A 23,099-nucleotide genomic window follows, 5' to 3' on the forward strand; every position below is an offset into this window, starting at 1 on the left:
GAATTCCGCTAAATAATTTAAATAATGATTCATAATTTTATGAAACTTAATTATGTACATAGGGAAACCGGGACACGGTTCACGTATCAAGAAAAATAGCATTAATCCTCGAAGAAATCAATTTCGCTCCCTAATACCAGTTTTTACCCCGCGGCACGAATGCAGGAAAATCCCACCCCGCGTCCTCGTCCGGCTGCTGAGCGTGATGGCGTGAAGACACTCCGGCGCCCAAGCCATCACTGAACATACCTACGTATTTTTCGAGGCTGGCGTCAGTGGCAGCCCTTGAGTGGGACTCAGAGGCAAGGTTAGCCCGCTGCTGGCCCGACGGACGGACGGCGCAGGCAGGCGGGCGGTTGTTGTGGTAACCAGGACCTTGGTGGAGGAGGTGGCATCAGCATCCGGGTACGAGACCGAGGCTTTAAAAGCGTGTGCTGGGCGGGCGGCTGCTCCTTTTACACGCTGTCCGTTGTCGATGAAAGATTGTATGCGTCGCTTCTTCCTCTTTTCAGCCGGGACAAGCTTTTATGGCAAAGGGCAGTTGTCATTTTTCTCTTGAGTGTTGCCCTATTACATTTTAAAAATTCCGCCTAAAAAGAGAAGACGTTTTACCGAATCATTTGGGCCGTTATCTCGCGTAAGTACATTATGATTTTTTTTCTCTGTCTCTGAACGCCAAGATGCCATGTTTCTGATATGTGTAAACTCTCCATTCAGAATGGTGTCTGTGTCGACAAAGAGCTCCGTCGTGTTTAGATCGGGTTCTGGATCACGGAGCGGGGCTGGGTGATGCGGGGGCGGAGTATTGTTACGCCGGCAGGCGAGGACATGGTGGAAGGAGCCCGGGACTCAATGAGCAGCCGCTCGGCCTTGGATGCCTCACGAAGCTCCGGCGAGCTTGGGAATCCCGGTGTCCATTGCGACGCCGCCCGCCTCTCCGGCTCGGATCGCAGCGCGCCCGCCCGCCCGCCTTTGGTTCGCCCACAGGCTGTCAGTCCAAACGCGTCAGCCAGACCCTAACGTTGGAGGTCGCCGTTTCACCCAGAGCGCCGCCGCCACTGGCAGCAGCTCGAAACGGAATCTTACTTTTTTTTAAAAAGTGGGCCAATTGTTTAAAAAAAACAAAACATTCCTACATCGCCATGTAATTCGTCTCAACTTTTGCAGGCGGCACAACGTGTTGGTCTGAAGGATTGCCTGCCTGAATGAATTCCACGGGAAGGGGTGGTTTGCAGGCCTCCATTGCGTTCCTCGTTTCTGTCACAAGTAGTGAACCGGGGCGTGATAGTAGTACTGACCGTGAAAGGACCCACTGTGAAAGGACCCCGGTGTACATATATCTATTGGATGTGGTTGCTGCTCAGCAGGGCTGCCACTGTCCTCAACTGCGTTACAATGACAAGTGGCGCAGTGATGGCCGCCCACCCGCCCTCTTGTCTGGGGCGAGTTGCCGCAACACCTGTCCCCGTGAATCGCTAGTTAAAGGCGGCCGCTTCGACCCGGGAGCTGGGTTGGCGTCCTCCAGAGCCTTGTATGCATTCATATAATCCAACCCCTTCCCCGAAAGGAAAATAACATAAAATACAAGCTGGGACATGTCATGGTTTCGAAATAACGGGAACGATGGAAACTTTGAGCCATGTTTTAATGTTTTTTGAATTATAGCTTTTCCTACTCCGATTGTTTGTAATTGCCGATGGGAAATTTCCCTACAATTGAAGCCAGGTCTCTTTTTGGGAGGAAAGGCAAATAGATAATATTCACCCCTACCCTTCAACTTTTTTAGTTCCCAATATTATCGTTCTAAAAAAATCTTCCCTATATCTCATTAGTACGTTAAACCTTTAGATAGAAACCCATAAACACACCGATAATTGATATAAAAATAGCTTTTAGTTCCAATGAATTATAATAGTTTAATTGTATGTGTTGTTTGAATTTCTCCCCCGCCCATCCGTTTCTGGGTTTGAAAAAGGCGCGCCGGTACGATATGATTGGAAAGTGTGCGCCTGTTATTCTTAGTCTGAAATAATAGTTGGTGGTCAAAATGTTCCGGTTGGGGCCGGCACGGGTCAGATTGATGCTATTGTTGCGTGTGGACAATAGCGCCGGCTGCGCCTGTGGTAATAATAGTGAAGCGGGACAGGCGGAGCGGAGCCGGGGATGCAGGATGCACAGTCAGTGCCGGGCCAGCTAAGCAACCAAAGATCATTTTTAATATTGTCAACGAGTCAAGTTACTCAGAGCTTTCGTAAATGTTTCAGGTAAATTTGTGTATTTTGTTTTAGTTTGATGGTGCAGAAGTTACTGCATTCTAAACGTTGCACATTGTTTACCCTACCACATCTCACACCTCAACTGGAGTAATTCCATGTCATCGTCCAGGAAAGTGGCCTTTTTTTGTTTGCTCTTTAATGTGATTGTACAAATGTTAAATCAGTGGGTGACAATTAAAATAAATATTACAAGCAGAAGAAAAGTATGGTTTCAGTTTTGTTAATGTTACATTGATAGGTCAGAACTTGGAGTGGGGATAAATTGATACAAACTCAATTGAGCAGGATGTTGCCAATGCTGGCTACAACTATTCATCATATTTGTAATTAGTTGAATCATGGAATAGAGTCCTGCATGTCTACATTTTATAATAAGCAAAATATGAAGTCACCTACTTTGGAGAATATAATTACAAATTTTCTAAATGGTGAAAATACAGAATTAAGAGTGATCTAAAAATTGGAAAGTCCATAGCCCACTAATTGTTGTGGCATAGTGATCTATTGGGGAGAACAAATTAAACCGAACTAATCCTGGAGAACTTTATTTCTTTCGATATCCAAACCTTATGCATGTCACTTGGTCACATTGGGAGCAGGTTACAGGTTATACCATTGAGAAAAGCACTGTTACTTCAGTTTGATGTTCTACCGATTTGACAGTTTCCTGTGAACTTTACGGAATGCATTGCCCTTGGCTCCTAAACTGCACCCAATTAATAACTTCCAATTCCATACTCCCTCAAGTCAGACTCAAGTCCGCAGAACCCTTATCGTGGATACACAAACTACTGCCAGACTGTAATGTAATACCATCCAGAGGCAATGATTTTTAAAATGTATTTATAAAAAGCTACGTCCTAGTAACCCAAGGACATAGCATTTTTTTAATTTCGAGCTTGATTCAAACAAACATAAGGTCAGTTATGTCAGGCTGTGGTTAGGCACTTGACAGATATACACAGTGCTGGCCCCCTTTGAGAAAACCCAAGTACAAGGGGAATGAAGTCTCAAACCAAACAGAGGATTTTGAGTAATTTTGGACAGAACACCTTAGAAAAATTATTCTTGAAAGTGAAATGTAAAAAATTGACAGAATGAAGACTGGATTTCTAGGGTTAGAGTTTGAAGAGTAGACACAAACTGAAAAAGTTAGGGAATGAATTATAATAAGTAAGTACTAAAGGGAATTGAGAGAAAACCCCTGGTAAGGACCAGGAAGTGTAGGATAAACAAAGAGAACCAGGACTGTCGGAGTAAAGTTTGCATATCTATACACAGAGAATAAAAATTTGCAGCAATTGATGTCTGGTCAATGATTTTTAAATCGGAAAGTGATTGATTTTTGTTATCTGAACCTGGGCAAAGGGCAATCAGCCATGATCTCATTGAATTTAGACATGAGACTTAATGTCCTCGTGCAAACAAACGATTGAAGATGATTTTGGTTGAAATGGACTATTAGTACACACTATTTGGAATTGCTGAATTGACGTTAACGGGAAACAATTTCAAATGCATTTGCCATATAAGGGAGGAGAAGTCAGTGGATGAGCTGTGCCAGTGACAGCACAGACAAATAGCAGTTGAATTGACCTGAGGCTCGTCAAATAGACTTTACTCTTAAGCAAATTGGGTGTGTCACATCATGATAACATAGTGTAATTAGCAGTTTAAAATACACTTACTATTCAACCTGAATTTCCAAGCAGGCAGTATAACTGAAGTCCAGTTTACATATGGATTAAAGAAACCTAGAAACTGGGCTCATTTCATTTTAGTTAGTGTTCCCTTCCCCTCAATGGAAATATATGTACATGGATACTAAATTGTAATATCTTCTATGAGGGGATTCATTATAATTTACAATTTACCCTTTCAAAATCTTGCTACGTGTTAAATATAACTTTTTATTCTGAAAGTAGTCGATTGCTGGTACTGTCATTGTGCAGTAGGTGTTAAATATTTTTGCATAGTTTTGTACTTTTCACAATTGGCTAACACAGTGGCCGGAGTAGAGCTGTTGTCCCACTGCTCCAATAACCTGGGTTCACTCTGATCTCTGGCAGAATTTAACACACTTCCTGTGATATATTTTTCCTCCACATATCTCAGCCCGTGCTGTGTAGGTTGTTAAATTGGAGATTGTAAATTGCATTGGTGTGTAAGTGAGTGATAGAATCAGGGGGAATAAAATAGGATTAGTGTTGATTTGGAGAAATTGGTACGATGATTGGCACAGAACTGCTTCCATGCTGTGCAATACCAAATCTTAATGCCAGACAAGTATCCTTTGAATTCTAGAATATTGCACATTTAACTCTTCCAAGTTTCTAATGCACCCACTGACATACTTTCAAACGAACTGTCATTATAATTGGCATTATCTTTCATTCATTGTTCTTTATCGCTCCACATCATCGTCTGCATTTCTTGTTTCACATATCCCTAACCAGTCTGAAAAAGGGTTTCGACCTGAAACGTCACCCATTCCTTCTCTCCAGAGATGCTGCCTGTCCCACTGAGTTACTCCAGCTTTTTGTGCCTGTCTTCAGTTTAAACCAGCATCTGCAGTTCCTTTGTACATATTAATGGAGTTTGCTTGTTTTGAATCTCGGCTTTGCAATTTGCAGTGTAGATGGTGAGGATTCTTCAAATAACTTTTCATGAGCCTTAAAGTAGATGCCACTGGAAATCTAAACAATCCTTCATTAATAAACGCTAAGTATTTTCTGTCATATGACCACATTTCATGCTGTAGGATTGTTGTCTTTAAAATGGCTATCACTAGTTCAATTTGGGAAATGGTTTCTAAGGCTTTTTCACAGTGAGCTGTTTTGGTGGTGATGTTGTGTTGGTGGCTTAGTCCTCTTGCGATCTCTACTCAGATTTTAACAGATCTGAGCAATTTGTGACAACTGAAGTCATATACATTCTGATTATATATGGTCCAGGCAGCATGGGGTTTGTCGTCCCAAGCTTCACTGACATGCACTTACTTAGCCGTTTCGATTTTGTACCTTTTGCTCTGAAATGGCATATCTCATTAGGCATAACAAGAAGCAAGTCTTGAACGTAGCAATAACGCCTGATCCCTGGTTGTTAGAATGAATTAGAAAGAGTACAGAGAAGATGTACGAAGATGTTGCCTGGACTAGAGGGTCTGAAATATAGGAGGAGGTTGAGTAGGCTGGGACTCTATTCCTTGGAGCGCAGGAGGATGGGGTGATCTTATAGAGGTGTATAAGATCATGAGAGGAATAGATCGGGTAGATGCACATAGTCTCTTGCCCAGAGTAGGTGAATCGAGGACCATAGGACATAGGTTTGAAGTGAAGGGGAAAAGATTTAAGAGGAATCTGAAGGGTAACTTTTTCCCATAAAAGATAGTGCGTATATGAAACAAGCTGGCAGGGGAGGAAGTTGAGACGGGACTATCCCAACATTTAAGAAACAGTTAGATAGGTACATGGATAGGACAGGTTTGGAAGGATTTGGACCAAATGTGGCAGGTGGGACATGTGTAGTGGGACATGTTGGCCAGTGTGGGCAAGTTGGGCCGAAGGGCCTGTTTCCACACTGTATCGCTCCATAACGCAAAGTGTTGAGGGCAAAAATCCTACCCAGATGGTTCCAGCTATTTATGATGTGAGATTGATAAGCGAGGCTTTATCATCAAGGTTATTCTTTGTGCAAGACAGTTTGAGGAGGGTGAGAAGAAAAAAAAATACAAGTTTGAAGGAGCAGTGCTGTCAACTAGTGTTTTTGTTAGAATATTATGCCCCCTAAGTAGAAGCCCCTTTGAGCCCCAATTCTCCAAAAGACTTAAGCTTTGTTTGTCAGGAGAGAATAGATTTTTTTTTGGAGGGCTGTCTCAAAGCCTGGAGTAGTCTTCTTGTCTCTTGAGATGAATGCAGGTGAGGGCATCTTTTAAAAGGGCACTCTTTTGAATTAAGCACTTGTTTATGTTTAGGAGAATATCCACCTTCCATGCTGGTTTTGTTTTAACTGATTAGGAATGTTTTCTCCCGTAGTATATGCATTTGCTGTCTCATTAACCAGATGTTTGGTTTTGCACGTTTCTTAAAGTTTGGACCAGAACATTCATTACCCTTTCATATTCTCTCAAGTCTTCCCATAATAATCTTGTTTTTTATTGTATTATTATAAAACTCGGTGATTAAGTCCTACACCCTTTGTAATGGACTTCCAGGGATGACAGGCTGTGTTTTATTCTGAAAGCATGAAAGATTGGTGATACTGCCAATGATATAATGTTACTAAGATTCACAGAAAATTAATATTTCTTGTTCTTCCACAAAAATGTATTCTGCTGAGTTTTAAATAGTTATGATGAAAGTGGGTGCATTCATTAAAATTGCTCGTTTTTTAAAAAATAGCTTTGAAGGATGCATAAAATTTTAATAAATCATAACAACTGTAATGTCTATGTTGACAACACTATAGTGTATACAAAATACTATATGCTAAGGAGTGGTGCACCCTTGATTATAGCAAAAATGCTTTTGTAAATTGAGGGTAAAAAAATCAAAAACTCAATGGCATTATAGCAAATAGTCTTGAGTTCTGCACATAGAAGATATGAATGGGTAAAGGTAATATGAGAGGAATTTGACACCATAAATCACTCCATTCTCCTCACCCGACTTGAAACCTCCCTTAACATCACCGGCACAGCCCTATCCTGGTTCAAATCTTACCTCTCTGACAGACACCAGTTCATCTCCATTAACAACTGTAAATCCCCCACCGCTCCTCTCCCCCAAGGTGTCCCCCAAGGCTCAGTCCTTGGCCCCCTCCTCTTCATCCTCTACCTGTTCCCCCTTGGTCAATTAATCCGCCGTCATGGTCTCAACTTCCACTGCTTCGCCGATGATATCCAGCTCCTCATCTCCACCAAGTCAATCTCCCCCACCACACACTCTACACTGACAAACTGCATCAGTGAAATAAAATCTTGGCTTCAATCAAACTTCCTCAAACTCAATTGCAACAAATCTGAAATCATCATCATTGGTCCAAAAACGCTCACCAAATCCACCCAAAACTTCATCCTCAACATTGATGGTCTCCCAGTATCCACCTCACCTCACATCCGGAATCTTGGAATCATCCTTGATCAAACCCTCTCCTTCGACAAACACATCAAACACATCACAAAGACAGCCTTCTTCCACCTCAAAAACATTGCCCGTCTCCGTCCATCCCTCTCCTCCACAGCTGCAGAAACCCTCATCCACGCCTTCATCACCGTCTGGACTACTGCAACAGCCTCCTCTATGGCGCACCCTCAAAAATCATCAATAAACTTCAATACATTCAAAACTCCGCTGCCCGTCTACTCACACACACCTCGATCCGTGACCATATCACCCCCGTCCTTTATAAACTCCACTGGCTCCCCATCCCCCAGAGAATCCAGTACAAAATCCTCCTCATAACATACAAAGCCCTCCATAACCTGGCCCCATCCTACCTGACCGACCTCCTCCACAGGCACACTCCCACCTGCACCCTCCGCTCTGCCGCTGCCAATCTCCTATCCCCCCACATCCGGACCAAACTCAGATCCTGGGGGGACAGGGCTTTCTCCATCGCTGCTCCCACCCTATGGAACTCACTACCCCAAACCGTTAGAGACTCCTCCACACTCACCACATTCAAAACATCACTGAAGTCTCACCTGTTCAGTACTGCCTTCAACCACTGAAGGTCACCTCACCTTCTGTCTCCTTTCTCTGTTCATTTATTTATTTACTTATTTATCTATTTATTAATTTCCCTATGTTCTCAAAATCTTTGTAAAGCGTCTTTGAGTATATGAAAAGCGCTATATAAATAAAATGCATTATTATTATTATTATTATTAAATAACTTAATTAGCTTAGAAAATCAAGAATTAGATTAGGTTGAGGTATAAAATGGGAAGGGGCAGGAAATATTGTGCAGAGTGTATATTCGACTTCAAACAGTAATGGTGACGCAGAGGCTGTGAATAGGAAAGTGGCACTGGGATCAATGCTGGGACAACAGCAGTTTACTTAAAATCTAGTTTACTGGCAAAACGCTAGGTGGCTATGAGATGGGTGCAGAGATTAGGTTTATGTTTATTATTGTCAAGTGTACTGAGGTACAGTGAAAAGCTTTATTTTACATTCAATCTAATCCAAATCGGATAAATACTATTCAGAAATATAATCAAGCCACACTCAACAGGCATGTGAAGTTTCCACGGATTTCCGCAGTTTTAAAATCCATTTTCCGCGTTTTTTGCATGGTTTCCGCGTTTTTCACTTTGCCAAATAAACGGAGAAATTGGATCGGAAAAAAGAAAGGCAAGAGGAGTAAAACCCACGGAGCCAGGCCAGGCATTTAGGACCGCAGTGTTTCAGGAATTCTGGGGGGATGTTATCAGGACCCTGAGCTTTTCCACATTTCAGTTGAGAGATGACAGAAGAAAGTTCTGCAGAGGAAAACGGTGCTGACAGGTGCCCATCAGCGCCTGGAGCTTTCCAAAGATTAGTGGATTCCTGATTGACAGAACGAATATGGTTCTTGTCCGTGTCTTTAGAGTGGCCATTGGGCAGGAACTGGTGGGCGATGGAGTTGGCCGTGACAGGGCAATGCTTTGGGCGGGTACTTCGACCAGTGAGGCGATTGATGGTCTTCCACGCCACCCTACTGGAGTGTGTGAAGCCGATTCCTTGGACTGTCTCTTCCCACCACTCTCTGTGCTTCTTGTCAAGGCAGTTTGTCAGTTCCGCAGCCTTGGAGGCAGCCTCTTCGCCAGGTTCAGCGTACAGGAATGCATCGTAACATGCGTCACACTCTTCGTCCCGTGTGGGGATGTACCGGCGATGATAGCCGCGAGGAATGGAACTCTTTGCTGCCCTGATGAGGAGCTTGCAGAGGGCTGAGTAGGCATTGTCCAGGTTGGTGGGGGTGGGAAGGCTATCGATCCAGAGGTCCACCGGACGTGAACTGGTCCCACCTGGCCTTGCGAAAATTCCACCACTTCGCAGGTTTGGTTAGGACCGGCTCAATGGGGTTGTTCGGGATAATCAGAGATGGACGATGTTGTGATTTCGGGAAGTGATCCAGGGTGATACGGTGTGGGGATGGTCCATTCAGGTTCGCAAAACCCAAGTCAGGGTTGGTAGTCGTGTTCACCTGCCGAAGCGGATAGCTGTCTGGTTGTTTTGGGTCGTACAGGAGTTGAATGCCAGTAGCTGAGGCCTAGTCTTCTAGTGCAGCGCCATCTGGGTTAGTTGAACGGTAGCCCCAGGTGGTGCTGTGGCAATTAAAGTCTCCAGCGTACATGCAGGGCAAACCAAAGGCGGGGATGGAGTCTTTGTGAAGCCTGGTAGAAGGTGGCTTGTATACATTGATGACAGTGACACCTTCGACTTGCGTTGCCGCCCATTCCACGTCGGAGTCAGGAGGGGACGTTGCAATCGCTTTCCATTTTGCTGTGTTCCTTACAAAAGTGGCAACCCCGTGGGTGTCGCTCTCAGTGTGGGCAGCCAGGTTATAACCAGGGATCTTCAGGTGGGAGCTGTCACTTTTGTGAGTCTCTTAGAGCAGGATTGCAGTGACTTTGTGGGTCTGTAACAGATGTTCAATGATGGTGGTCTTTGCCTTGGTGAGGCCTTCCACATTCAGCTGCAGCAGTGTGATGCCATCCGGTTCGACATCCGTAGGTGCCCGCCCTAAGAAGGGCGCCGCATGCTCCGGGTTGGTTCCAAGCTGCAGCGACTGAGGTTGCATTTGGGCTGCAAGCTTTTTTTTTGCTTCTGCTGTCTCTGTTGTCGTTCGACTGACTGGGGTCAGTTGACGAAAGGGCACACCACGAGGAGGTCGACAACATGAGCCCTACTCCTCTTGCCTCAAGGTCAGTCCATTCTGAAGATCTGGCGGAAAGACACCGTCATTGCGCTACCAAAACCAAACAAGCCTGAGGACAACCCAAGGAACTACCGGCCCATCTCACTCCTCTGTGTCCCGTACAAGCTCCTCGAACGGCTTCTCCTGGCCCGGCTCGATCCAATCGTTGACCCTCAACTACCCGCTGAACAAGCCGGATTCGGCGTGGACGCTGCACCACCCACCAAATAGTCAAGCTGACCAATGACATCGAAGACAGTTTCGAATAGGGTCACAAGGCAGGCATCACACTTGTGGACCTCACCGCCGCTTATGATACTGTGTGGCACTAGAGCTTGATCTTGAAGCTCCTCTGAACCATCCCTGACCGTCATTTAGTGCGGTTCCTTGCCAACCGCAGTTTTGTACTCAAGACCTTCGACGGACAATCTAGCCGACTGCGACGCCTAAGAAACGGAGTCCCCCAAGGCTCGGTACTGGCCCCCGTGCTCTTCAATCTCTATATCAGCGATCTGCCACGCACGACCTCGCGCCAGTATGGATACGCAGATGACTTGGCCCTACTGCACTCGGACAAGAGTTGGTCAAATGTGGAGGATGTGCTCTCGGCGGATATGGAACTTGTCGCGGCTACCTTAAGACCTGGAGACTAAAACTGAATATGGCAAAAACCGTCACAACGGCCTTTCATCTGAACAACAAGGAAGCTCAACGCCAGCTAACCGTCACTCTCAATGGGTCACCCCTACCCTACAACCCATTTCCTACATATCTCGGGGTGAAACTAGATCGGCAGCTGACCTACAAGCAACACCTTGAAGTTCTCCGTTCTAAAGTTTCGGCACGGAACAACCTCCTGCATTGCTTGGCCGGATCGTCATCGGGTGCCAGGACATCTACTCTTCGAACCAGTGCTCTTGCACTCGTGTACAGTGCCGCTGAGTACGCCGCCCCAGCATGGTGCCGCAGCGCTTATACCAGCAAGCTAGACGCCACCCTCAACGATACCATGCGGATCATCACTGGCTGCCTACGACCTACTTCGACGGATCTCGCAGGTATCGCACCCGCCAAGCTTCGCAGAGAGTTCTTCATAGGCTGGTGTGCAAGGCCCCATCGGACGCCAAACATCCTTTGCACCACATCACCCAGGATTCACAGCCACTGGGACCTCAACGCCTGTCATCTCGTCACCCTTTCTCCCGTCATGCAGTGACCCTCTGTGGCTCTGGTTTCAACATACTAGGAGCATGGAAAACCAGCTGGGAACAGGCATCGCGACCTCCTCAATTCACTGTCGCACCAAACATCACAGCCCCACCCGGCTCGGACATGCCCCGCAAAGAGTGGGTCGCCCTGAACCTGCTCCGCACAGGGGTCGGCCGGTTCAATGCCAACATGCATCGCTGGGGGTTGCGTTCATCAGCAGCCTGCATGTGTGGAGCAGACCAGCAAACAGCGCAGCACGGCATTTTCGACTGCACTGTCTTCCGTCCCCCTGGTGGAGGGGTAGACCTCACGACCCTCGACAACAGCACATTGCACTGGCTACAGCGCCTGGAGGGCGTTACATAATTTCTGCTGGTTACAGCACCTGGAGGGCGTTACATAATTTCTGCTGCCTCAAACGCAAGAAGAAGTAGGAAAAAAGAAAGAAAAAAAAACCCAATGTATAGACTTGTAATGAACACTAGGGTTCCGCTAGAGGTAGCTCGGGGTTCCGAGAGAAATCCCCCCCCCCCCCACACGCCCTGGAAGTCTCCCCAAAAATGTGGCACCTAGGCTGGGCATGGCAGTCAATCTCGACCTCATCGGGTTTTCCACGGCCGATCAGTGGGTTGAATTTGCAACCTGCGGCTGGGGCTCTGGAACTCCAGCCCAGCTGGAGCCAGCAAATCTATCCCCATAGCCGATGTGCTTGACCTGCTGGATAAACCAGCATAGCTCTGGAACCAAGAGTGCCAAAAAATCAGTGGTAGAACTGTAATGAGTAAATATTAAATTTAAGTGCAAGATTATATAACTAAACTAATTAAGGCAGGGTTAAAATATAAAACCCAACAGAAAAGCCAATTACCACCTTTTTGGGCTGATTATCAATTAATGTGCAAATTTACTTAAATGTTATTAGGGTACAGTGACATATTCACATTATTTTGTAATGTCTGTTTTTACTTTGAAATACACTAAAAGAGGCTTGAAACGGGTAATTTTGTGTGTACATTTTTGACGCCCGTTGCACGCCTCGCGCAAGCGCTCGGATCTTGTCCTCTTTTTTTACTTCACTCACATGCCTAACTCAAGTGCAATAGGTAGAGCAAAGGGAAGGATGCAGAATGCATAATATAGTTCGCAGCATTATAGCACAACAGTTCCAACAGCACAACAGAGGCAAAGTTCAATATCTGCAACGAGAGAGGAATATTGAGTTGTACCCTAGCATATGGAACAACCGTTCAGAAGCCTGATAACAGGAAATGAAGCTGTTCCTGAGTCTGGTCGTCTGCACTTTAAAGCTTTGTATCTTCTGCCCGACAGGAGAGGGGGGAAAAGATGGGGAACGTTTTTGAATAATGGTGACTGATTTCCTGAGGCAGCGTGAAGTCAGTGGTGAGGAGTCTGGTCTGTGTTATGGGCTGGGCAACATCCACAACTGCAATTTCATCCAGTTTTGGGCAGAGTTGTTCCCAAACCAAGCTGTGGTGCAACCTGACTATATTTCTATGGTGCATCTATAGATGTTTGTGTATGTCATTGGAGACATGCCAAATTTCCTCAGTCTCTTGAGGAAGTAGAGGCATGAGTGTCTTCTTGTCTGTTGCTTCATTGTGGTTGGTCCACAACAAATCATGAGTAATATTTACATCAAGTAATTTGAAGCTCTCAACCATTGCCACTTCAGCACCATTGGTGTAGATCAAACCATGCATGTCACCATGCTTCCTGAAGTTGATAACTAGCTCCTTTTGTCTTGTTGATATTCAGGGAGAGGTTGTTATCCTGACCCCATGTTACTCTATGTCTCTTTCCGGAACTCTGTCTCATCATTATTCATGATCCAGACCACCACATGGGTGTGATCTACAAACTTTTAGATGGCATTCGAGCTCAATTTGGCCACACAGATGTGAGTGTAGACTTCATACTAAGGGATTGAGAACCAGGGGCGTATCGAGGGAAAATAGCATCTATGGCAAGCACTGAAATTGCGCCCCTGTTGCCAGCCGACTTTCCATAAACTAGGGTATTGTCCGATTCACCTCTACCCCCATTGCGGACATTTCACTGTCTATGCAAACGATACACTACAATGTTGGGAACTATATTCTGCACTTTGTATCTTCCCCTTTGCCCTACATATTGTAGTTGAGCTTGCCTTGATTGGATTGATGTATAGTATTACCCGATCTGATTGGATAGCATGAGAAAGAATTTTTCCTGTCCCCCATGACAAGAGTAAACCTAAACAGAAAAGTGGTGGAGGGAGTGGACAGAAGCTGGGAAGCCCGGCAGAGATCATGGTCCGTAGTCAAATTGGAGCATAGGGGAATGAAAACATGTGATAGAGGAAATAACGATAGGTGGGCGAGGAGTGTCAACAGGCGGCAAAGGAGAGAGAAATTTGGTCACATTAGCAAATGGCCGTAGAAAACTGTGGGCTGAACCGCGGGAAATGATGGGACATTTCAGAGAAGAGTGTAGCAAGACCTTGAGGGAACGGGGATCGGTTCGGAGTTGAGATGGTTTCTGACTCTCTTGTACTGTGGTATCCGCTTGCGCAAAATGCAAGAAGAGATAATGGGATCGGATAATAGCGCTGAATGGACTCAGGCCAAAAGGGAGAGTGAAGTCATGTGGTAGCGGAATGCGGGATTAGACAATAGATGAAAAGGAGACTGCAGGTGGTCTAATGGAATCAGCCAAGAACTGATTTTTGGAATCAGTACGCCGATCACTTTTAGAGATTGAGTCGGAATCAGAAACGCCGTAATACTCTTGTAGCTATGGTAGTCTTGGAGTCTGCAATATTTTGGCGTGTCTCATTAGTTTGAATAATTGTACAGTTGCACAAGTTGATGGCATTCCACTAAATTGAAGGAAGTTATCTGGCTAGCCTAGTGCTTCTCACTCATGATAATCAAAGACAGATCATGCATCTGAAGAAAATTATTTTTTCACTATCCGAGGATGGCTTGTCTGACTTTAATAGAAACTGCTCTGTGGCGCTCCCCTTCAAGTGGCGCCCAGGGCACATGCCATACCCTGGATACCCTACTGATGAGAATGCATGCCTTTGTGTGGCTGTTATGTCACCTTTCTACATGGTCTTATAGCAAAATAAAGAATCTGTTTACAGCAGATTTGTTGAATTTTGCAAGGTGAGGCCTTTCTTTTTCATAAGAAGGCAGCATTTTTATAGCAGATTGATAAAATTCGGTAGAGCGCATTGAATACTCGTTGATGATGACAGAAAATTGGACTATTCTTTGAACATTGAGTCTCTTATAACTATCAACTTGGTTTAATGTTGCATGTGATAAATAATACCTTCAACAATCCAGAATTTTCTCAGTATTGCCAAGTTTATGGGGTCAAGGCTGTACTGAAGTAGTACTTAGCCTTCATCATTAAGGCAAAAAGTGTTACCAATAAGTCGAGATGACTCGTGATTGGTATGCATTAAGACTGAATGCATTACAACTTCCAAATTAATCATTTGGATTCTGCTATGCATTCCGTCTTACTGTGTCCAATCACGTCACCTTGACTCTTATTAATCAAATTCAGATAAAAACATGTTTGAAATTTACATTTGATCTGGAAGACAAGCCCTTATCAGAAGTCTGCATTACCAAGTTTTTCTTTCCATCCATCTTCACAAATAAGAATAAAATGGAAATTGCAGTTCTTTACCCTAAATTTAGAAACCGAGTGTGAGATTTATGGTTTAGAGCTTCACCATTGCACGAAATTTAGTCGACAGGGAGGAATTGAGTGGACAGGGAGAAGGCACTGACCTCAGCGGCATTTCTCCTGCTGCGGGCGACGGCCATTTTGTTGGACCCTCTGCCAGAGCCTCTGCGGCGCGCTGCAGTATGGGAGGAAGGTGATCTTATTGAGGTGTATAAAATCGGGAGAGGAATAGATTGGGTAGATGCACAGGGTCTTGCACAGAGTAGGTGAATCGAGGACAGAGGTTTACGGTGAACAGGAAAAGATTTAATAGGAATCTGAGGGGTAACCTTTTCACACATAGGGTGTTGGGGTGTGGAACCAAAGGAGGTAGTTGAGCCAGGGTCTATTCCAACATTTAAGAAACAGTTAGACAAATACCCAAATGGATAGGACAGGTTTGGAGGGATATGAACCAAGCGTGGGTAGGTGGGACTAGTGTAGCTGGGACATGTTGGCCGGTGTGGGCAAGTTAAGCCAAAGGGCCTGTTTCCACACTGTATCATTCTATGACTCCATTTGATTTCTTGCCATGAATATATTCCAAAGCAAGACACAAAACGCTGGAGTAATTTGGTGAGTCAGGCAGCATCTCTGGAGAACATGGATAGGTGATGTTTAAGGTTGGGACCTTTTTTCGGAATGATTGCGGGGTGGAGATGGCATAAAACTTGAAAGAACAGGTGTGAGCCCAAAGGATAGAGTTGCAAATTGTGAAGCTCGGGGATAGAAAAGTTGTAAATTGTGTAGCCAGAGGAAGGAATGTAGGGGAGTGGAGAAACGGTGCAAGGTCATCCAGGGTTCCAGCAAGGAGAGTGAAGAGGTTAGCAATCTGGAGTTCTCCGAGGTCTTGTGCAAGTGTTTGCCAAAATGGTTGCCAAGTCTACACTTGATCTCACCGATGTACACATTGAGAACACTGGATTCAGTACGTGAGATTAGAGGAAGTGCATGTGAACCTCTGTCACACCATGATGGATTGCCGGGGTCTCTGGGTGTCGGTCATGGAGGATGTATAGGGACCTGTGTTGCATCTCCTATGATTGCACAGGAAAATACCTGGGAAGGGGGTGCTTTGGGTGGGAAGGGATGAGTGAATCAAAGAGTTGCGAAGAGAATGGTCTCTGGAGGGTGGGGATCGGAGATGTGACTAATGGTTGGATCATTTTGGAGGGTGAAAGGTGAGGACCAGGGAACTCTATCCTTTTGCATTTGCAGGAAGGATGAATACAGCAGAACTATGGGATGGTGGAGACGTGGGTGAGGGATCTCTTTATGACTGGTGGGTTGAAAACAAGGTTCACTAAAGAATGAGGACATCTCTGGTGTTTAGCTTATTTCTGTTCTGTCCTTGTCGGAAAGCCTGATTTTGGGTGCAGATGCGATGGAGACAGGAATTGAGAGTAGGGAATAGCATATTTGCAAGAGGCAGTGGGAGGAGGTGGAGTCCAGATAACTGGGAGTCAGTAAGTTTGTTGTAGATGTCAGTCAATAGCCTGTTCCCTGTGATGTAGATAGATATCGAGAGAGGTGTCAGGAGATAGTTCAGGTGAATTTGATATATTCTAGTTTTTCCTTGGATCTCACTGATCTGCACCTGTTAGTTTTGTCCATTAAACCTCTCTTAAATGGTGCTTTAACTTTATATTCTTATGAAACTTACTTGTGCTTCCATTTAACATAAACGTCTTGCTCGTCCAAATTACTTGTATGCTGAACAGTTCAGACCCCAACATGATACATGAATACGAGTAGACATTTCCTGCTTTCAACTTCCTAGTTGACAGGTAAATCTTTGAGGAAGGAAATAATTTTCTATTCCAAAACTGATGTGAAATTTGGTACAATTGATTTTGGCAAATTATTTGTCTTGAGAAATTATCAGACAATTGTTTGTCTCATGCTAATCAACAAATCAAAAATAAATTAATGGAGGTTAGGACAATGATTCACCATGTGCTCACTTGACCATGATTTTTGCTGTGTTTTTTTTACTGGAATTTGTAGTTCAGGTACTAGTCTGGATAATGGCAGTGTTTTGAACCAATTTAAATTTACTTGGCTATCAGCATTTATTAATGTATTATTATCATTCTTTTTACAGGGCAAAATTTCTGTTCGGGTGTATAACAGTTATCCAGAAGGTCTGGGAATAGCACTCTACCGAGAACAGTTCGACTTTAACGCCGAGCCTCCTTGGGACCCCAGCTGATAGTGGTGGTGTTCCATCTCCCAACTTGTCCATGTAAGTCTTGCTAGAGTTAAGTAAAAATAACTTTTAAAATTTTATTTCAACCATATTGCTCGACTAGAAAAGAATTTACATGCATGTTAAATTTGAAGTGGATAATGTTGGGAGTTGATTGCTAAGTCAGCTGATAATAGCCTTTCATACTGTATTCTCTGGAGCACTTGGTCTGAGTGAAAGCAACTAATGTTCTTTTGACTAAATTGATCTTGCATTTTGTAATTGACAGTTGTGGGATTTTTGTCATCACCCCAAAGAAGTACAGGTTTGTAGGTTAATTGGCATGGTATAAGTGTAAATTGTCCCTAGTGTATGTAGGATGGTGTTAATGTGCGGGGATCGCAGGTCGGTGCGGACTCGGTGGGCCGAATGGCCTGTTTCCGCGCTGTATCTCCAAACCAACCTAAACTAAAGGAAAATCAGTTTTTAATATTTACCTTGGAAGCACGAGTCAAATTTTTGTTCATGTAATTTGCTCAGTGATGGTGAGCTTGAGAAATTGGGTTGTAATGTGTTTTTCTTTGGTGGGGCATGATATTTGTGACTCAAGTCAAATTTGAATTTCGGCTATGGCTATAGATTGCTGCATAAAATGTTAAATAGAGAGCTAAGTTACTGTTAAATCAGTTTTGGAATGCAAATAATTGTGGTCTTGTGTGCTGAATAGACCTTGCGTTGATATACCAGCATAACAGTTTAATAAAAAGACAATGAGTGATAGGTACTTTTTAAAATGTGCATTCTGTCACATTCCATTTGTGCAATACTACATGTAGCAGCAAGGAGATGACTCATTCCAAACTTCTTTTAATAATTCAAATCCCCATTAGTTAAAACGTGCATTTTCATATTTTGTTACAGGGAATTGCGTGACAATATTGTAATAAGGACGGAAAGAATATGGTGGATCTTGCATTTGAGGCCAATGGGAGGGGAGGCTAACATGACAATGAAAGACAATTTGGGGGTTTTGAGACCAACAAACAGAACCTTGAGGGAGGAACCTGATTGAGAGCTCGATCAAGAATTTGGAGGATTGGGTGAGGTCTGTTTTTGGAAGTATGAATGGGGACAGAGAGGGGAGTTACAGCACAAGGATTCCAATGATGAGGTTTGACAAGGCCATAGAAAAATTTGTAAAGTAGGGTAAATAGTATAAATCTATCATCTTGGTGAGAATGTGCCATTAATCCCGAATGGGATTGTGGAATTTGGTGAGTGAATCCTTGTATGATCAAAGCAATCAGTATGATTTTGTGTGTTTGAAAATTCTGTTAGTAAATTTTTTTTCTGTAGGGATAAACATGTTTTCGCAAAGAAGTAGGGTGGCACTGCCAAATCAAGAGCCCGCCTGGATGACGAAGTGCAGAGAGGGTGAGATAAGTCAAAAAATCTTGTGTTGGTTAGTTGAAGAACCAACAGAAAACCTAGAAGTGCACGTAAACTTGAAATGAAATTAAAAGGAAAGAGGAAAGTATGAAAAATATTATCCAGTTAAAGACAAAGAATTCAAAGATGTTTCTGAAAAGCAAACAATAACTAAGAAACTAGGCTGCCATATTCAGAACCAAAAAGAGTGAGCATGGAGGGCGATGACATATCCACGGTTCTTAATGTTTTGTGAACATCTTCACTCAAGAAGGGGATGACACCAATGCTGAAGTTGAGAACAGTGAATGAAATATAGGGTGGGATCAACCTAAGAGGATTTTGTATGGGATTTGGCAACTTTTGGAAATGGATTATTGGCCATCACTGGGTGAAAGCTCAGGCTGGTGAGGAAATTATGCAAGCCCTAACTGCAATCTTCCCTTTCTTCTGGCTACTGATGGCACCAGAGGATTGAAGAGTTCCTAACATTGTTCTGCTTAAAAAGGGCAGAAAATAGTTTATTTTTGACGGACAAATTATGGCTCGAGCTGAACAGTCAGTTAAAAATACCAGATTATTTAGGAACTACTAAGTAATCAGGGGCTCTGAGGATACGTGGAGTTCTGTAAAATTGAGGGACTCAGAAGGATACATATGGGAACCAATTCAATTTAATGGTACTTTATTGTCACATCTACCTAGGTACAGTGAAATTCCTTTTTAGCATGTAGTTCAGTAAAATTCTTGCTTTACTTAAGCACAAGTACAAGAGTAAGAGTAATAGATTATACTGAGGCAGTACATAAGTCATCAGGCCTGTTGTCGTAGGAAGCAGTACTGGGTTGGAGTTACAGGGGTCAACTTTGCCAGATGGTGTTGTCGAAGTTCTGCCGCTCTTTGTCACTGCAGGCTGTGTTCAATCCACATACTCAGCCACTTGGAGCGGTGATTGATCCAATTGAGTCCCGGGTTGTCTCCAGCGTCCCACTCCACCAACACCTCGATCAGGACACATCAACCCGCATACACACCAACCCTCGGCTCACACAGCTATCGCTCAGCCTCTGTGCACCAGGGCACCTCCTATAACCAATGTTGGAACCACCGACGCATCTCCAAGGGCACGAGATGCAAGGCCCCAATCCACTCACCAGCACCGTTCTTTTGCTCAGTCCACCACCACAGCCATAAAACCTAATAGTATCTGCGAGGAATTAAAGATCAGTGATCAGATTTAAAATAATCATTCGAAAGTGAAGATGAGACAATGAAATATCACCAGGTAGCATGTGTCTGAAAAGCAGTGCGAAACATAAATATTTGTTATGTGTAGGAAGGAATTGCAGATGCTGGTTTAAACCGAAGATAGATACAAAATACTAGAGTAACTCAGTGGGACAGGCAGCATCTCTGGAGAGAAGGAATGGGTGATGTTTCCGGTCAAGACCCTTCAGAAGAGTGAATGAAAGATATGCAAAAAAGTAACAATGATAAAGGAAATGGGCCTTTGTTAGCTGTTTGCTAGGTGAGAATGGGAACCTGGTGCGACTTGGATGGGGGAGGGATGGAGGGAGAGGGAATACAGGGATTATTTGAAGTTAGAGAAATCAATATTCATACCACTGGGTTGTAAACTGCCCAAGCGAAATTTGAGATGCTGTTCCTCCAATTGCAATTAGCCTCACTCTGACAATGGAGGAGGCTTAGGACAGAAAGGTCAATGTCACCCATTCCCTCTCTCCAGAGATGCTGCCTGGCCCGCTGAGTTACTCCAGCGTTTCGCATATAAATATTTGTTAGATGTAAATGATACCATGTGTACTTGGAAGAGTTGTAACCTGCAGGGCGACTAACTTCTGAAAAGGGAGATACATTTGAGCAACTTGTTTTCAACTAACAAAGACAAAATGGGCTAAATGCAAGAAAAAGTTTGTCATCGTTTGAGGTGGTTCTGCATATAGAACATTTGTAATGGTTGCAGTTGGTGGGTGGCCAGTGGGAACTAGCAATACCAAATAAAAGAGGAATAGAACATTTTGGAAATTACTCAATGAATTTAGCATATTTAGTCATCGAGAAGGTTGTGAAAGTTCGTTGACCCAAAACATGAGTTCTGCTTTACATTGTCAGCAGATAATACCTGACATGCGACCCCAGCAATTTTTGATTTTAGGTTGATCTTATTCATATATGAGTACAACGGATCACTCCACCTTGGTACAGGTGACAATAAACTAAACCAAACTAATATGTTGTTAGAACCACAAAAGTCCAGATTTTTTATAAATTTCAATGGCCACACCGAACTAGATTGAGAGGCAGAGAATACATCTTTGGTATATGAGAGGTTCATTCAAGAGTGATAACACCGGAGACGAAACTGTTCTGGAATAAGGTGTTTGTGCTCTCAGGATTTTGTATCTTCTGCTTGACAGAGAGTGGACAAAAGAAAATGACAAGGCTGTGGGTGGTCCTTCGTTATATTGACTGCTTTCCTGAGGCAGCATGGTATAGATGAAGTTGATGGGGAGAAAGGCTGGTTGTGTGATGGATTTGGCTACATCTACAACTCTGCAGTTTCTTGCGATCTTGGGCAGAGCTGTCCAAAACCAAGCTATGATGTAACCCTTCGGTATACTTTCTGTTATGCATCTATCGAAGTTCTTAAATCAGCCTATATTGTACCTAGATTTCTTGTTTCCCAGTTGGGATCCATTGTGATTTGTATCTGTTAAAACTTGTCATTAATATATTTTTGCCATCTGCAATCAAATGTAAAATGTCAGTATGAATGGAAGTATTACACCCTGCCTACAAAAATAATAATTAAAAAATATATATTTTGTTCATTTTCTGTAGTTTGTCTGGGATATGTACATTTCTGTAAAATCAAATATTTGATGTTTTCATCAGTTGACATGTGCAAGTAAATTGCAAGTATGTTTATTTAGAGACTGTTTATTGTTTTGCCAACATTCTTTGCCCTGCACATGGTCTAAACATGAGTCTATTCATTGTGTAGAAAATAATATCAGTGAATGACATACAATAAGCCCTATACATTATGAACCTAAACCAATACTTGGTGAAAAATAGGAACTTGTACTAAAAAGCTCATGGCAAATTAGTAAACATGTTTTGAACAATGAAGGAATTATATGGCAAATGTTGCAGAAAATAAGAGTCAGTGAAACGTTCAGGATAACTAATATCTCTGGGTTTCTGAAAATGTTTTTTGATGTTGTCACTTATTTTAGAGACGGTCTAAGATGCTTAGTAATAGAAGATTTTTTTTTCCTTTTGCAGTTTGTTGCATATTTTAAAACCCCGATATTGAAGGCTCGGTGAGGACCTTCACTTGGTGTTTGGTTTAGAAGCGTTGGCTTTGTGGATCACCCAATGATGAAAGGATTTGTTGGACTTGAAGAAACCTACCCCTTTGACCTTCTGGAAGAAAAAACCACACTTGATGATGTTATTGACAACCATATTCGTGATCATACACTTGAGGTAAGAATATTTTAATACAGTTGAATGTGCAGATTCATATGAGACAAAAGAATAGAGCTATCCTGCGATCCTGACAATTCAGCACCCTCATGGTGCCAGCCAATTACAAAAATCCATAGTTTCTAATTGAAAAAATCTATGGCCTTGTTTCAGTGTATCAAGCATTATATCTAAGCCAGAGATTTGGATGGTCTGTCTTTAACATTCTTTGTATTAATTTTTTTTTTAAATCCTTCTAGGTGGGATGTTTACACCTTCAATTCTGTAATGTTATTAATTCATCTAACTGTACTCTCTCCACTGGCTCCCAGTACAGTACAGAATCAACTTCAAGCTCCTCCTATTCACATACAAAGCCCTAAACGGGCTTGCCCCTCTTCCCCCCCTCCCCCATATCAAAAATCTTCTAACCCACCACTCTATCGCCAGGTCCCTCGGGTCGGCCAACTTGGGGCTACTGACTATCCCGCGGTCTAAGCTTAAGCTCAGGGGTCACCGCGCTTTTGCGGTTGCAGCTCCTCGACTGTGGAACAGCATCCCTCTCCCCATCAGAACTGCCCCCTCCATCGACTCCTTTAAGTCCAGGCACAAAACCTATTTCTACTCCCTAGCGTTTGAGGCCCTCTGAGGGGGGCGCTGTGAACTGTTTATGTATGTGCTGTTATGTTTGTGCCATTGTATGTTCGTTCTTAGTACCTGAACTGATGTACAGCACTTTGGTCAACGTGGGTTATTTTTAAATGTGCTATACAAATAAACTTGACTTGACATAAGATTCAGAGTATGAGCATTTGTGAGGTTCATGCAAAGCTAACCTATTTATTTTGATGCAGTGA

At 43.5% G+C, this 23,099-nt stretch overlaps 1 protein-coding gene across 2 annotated transcripts in view; it reads left to right on the forward strand.

The window, feature by feature from the left end:
* Positions 1 to 319: 319 nt before the first annotated feature.
* LOC144592775 (antizyme inhibitor 1-like) overlaps positions 320 to 23,099 on the forward strand; it is a 49,107-nt gene continuing 26,327 nt past the window's right edge. The window contains exons 1-4 of one of the 2 annotated variants that reach the window (XM_078397763.1): positions 320 to 637; positions 17,239 to 17,379; positions 18,679 to 18,756; positions 22,060 to 22,263. In XM_078397763.1, coding sequence (XP_078253889.1) covers positions 22,153 to 22,263 — 111 coding nt within the window. In that variant the 5' untranslated portion in view covers positions 320 to 637; positions 17,239 to 17,379; positions 18,679 to 18,756; positions 22,060 to 22,152. The remainder of the gene's footprint in view (positions 638 to 17,238; positions 17,380 to 18,678; positions 18,757 to 22,059; positions 22,264 to 23,099) is intronic. The other variant, XM_078397764.1, reaches the window with a different exon arrangement.

Source organism: Rhinoraja longicauda, chromosome 4 (genome assembly GCF_053455715.1).
Source record: "Rhinoraja longicauda isolate Sanriku21f chromosome 4, sRhiLon1.1, whole genome shotgun sequence".
NCBI lineage: Eukaryota > Metazoa > Chordata > Chondrichthyes > Rajiformes > Arhynchobatidae > Rhinoraja > Rhinoraja longicauda.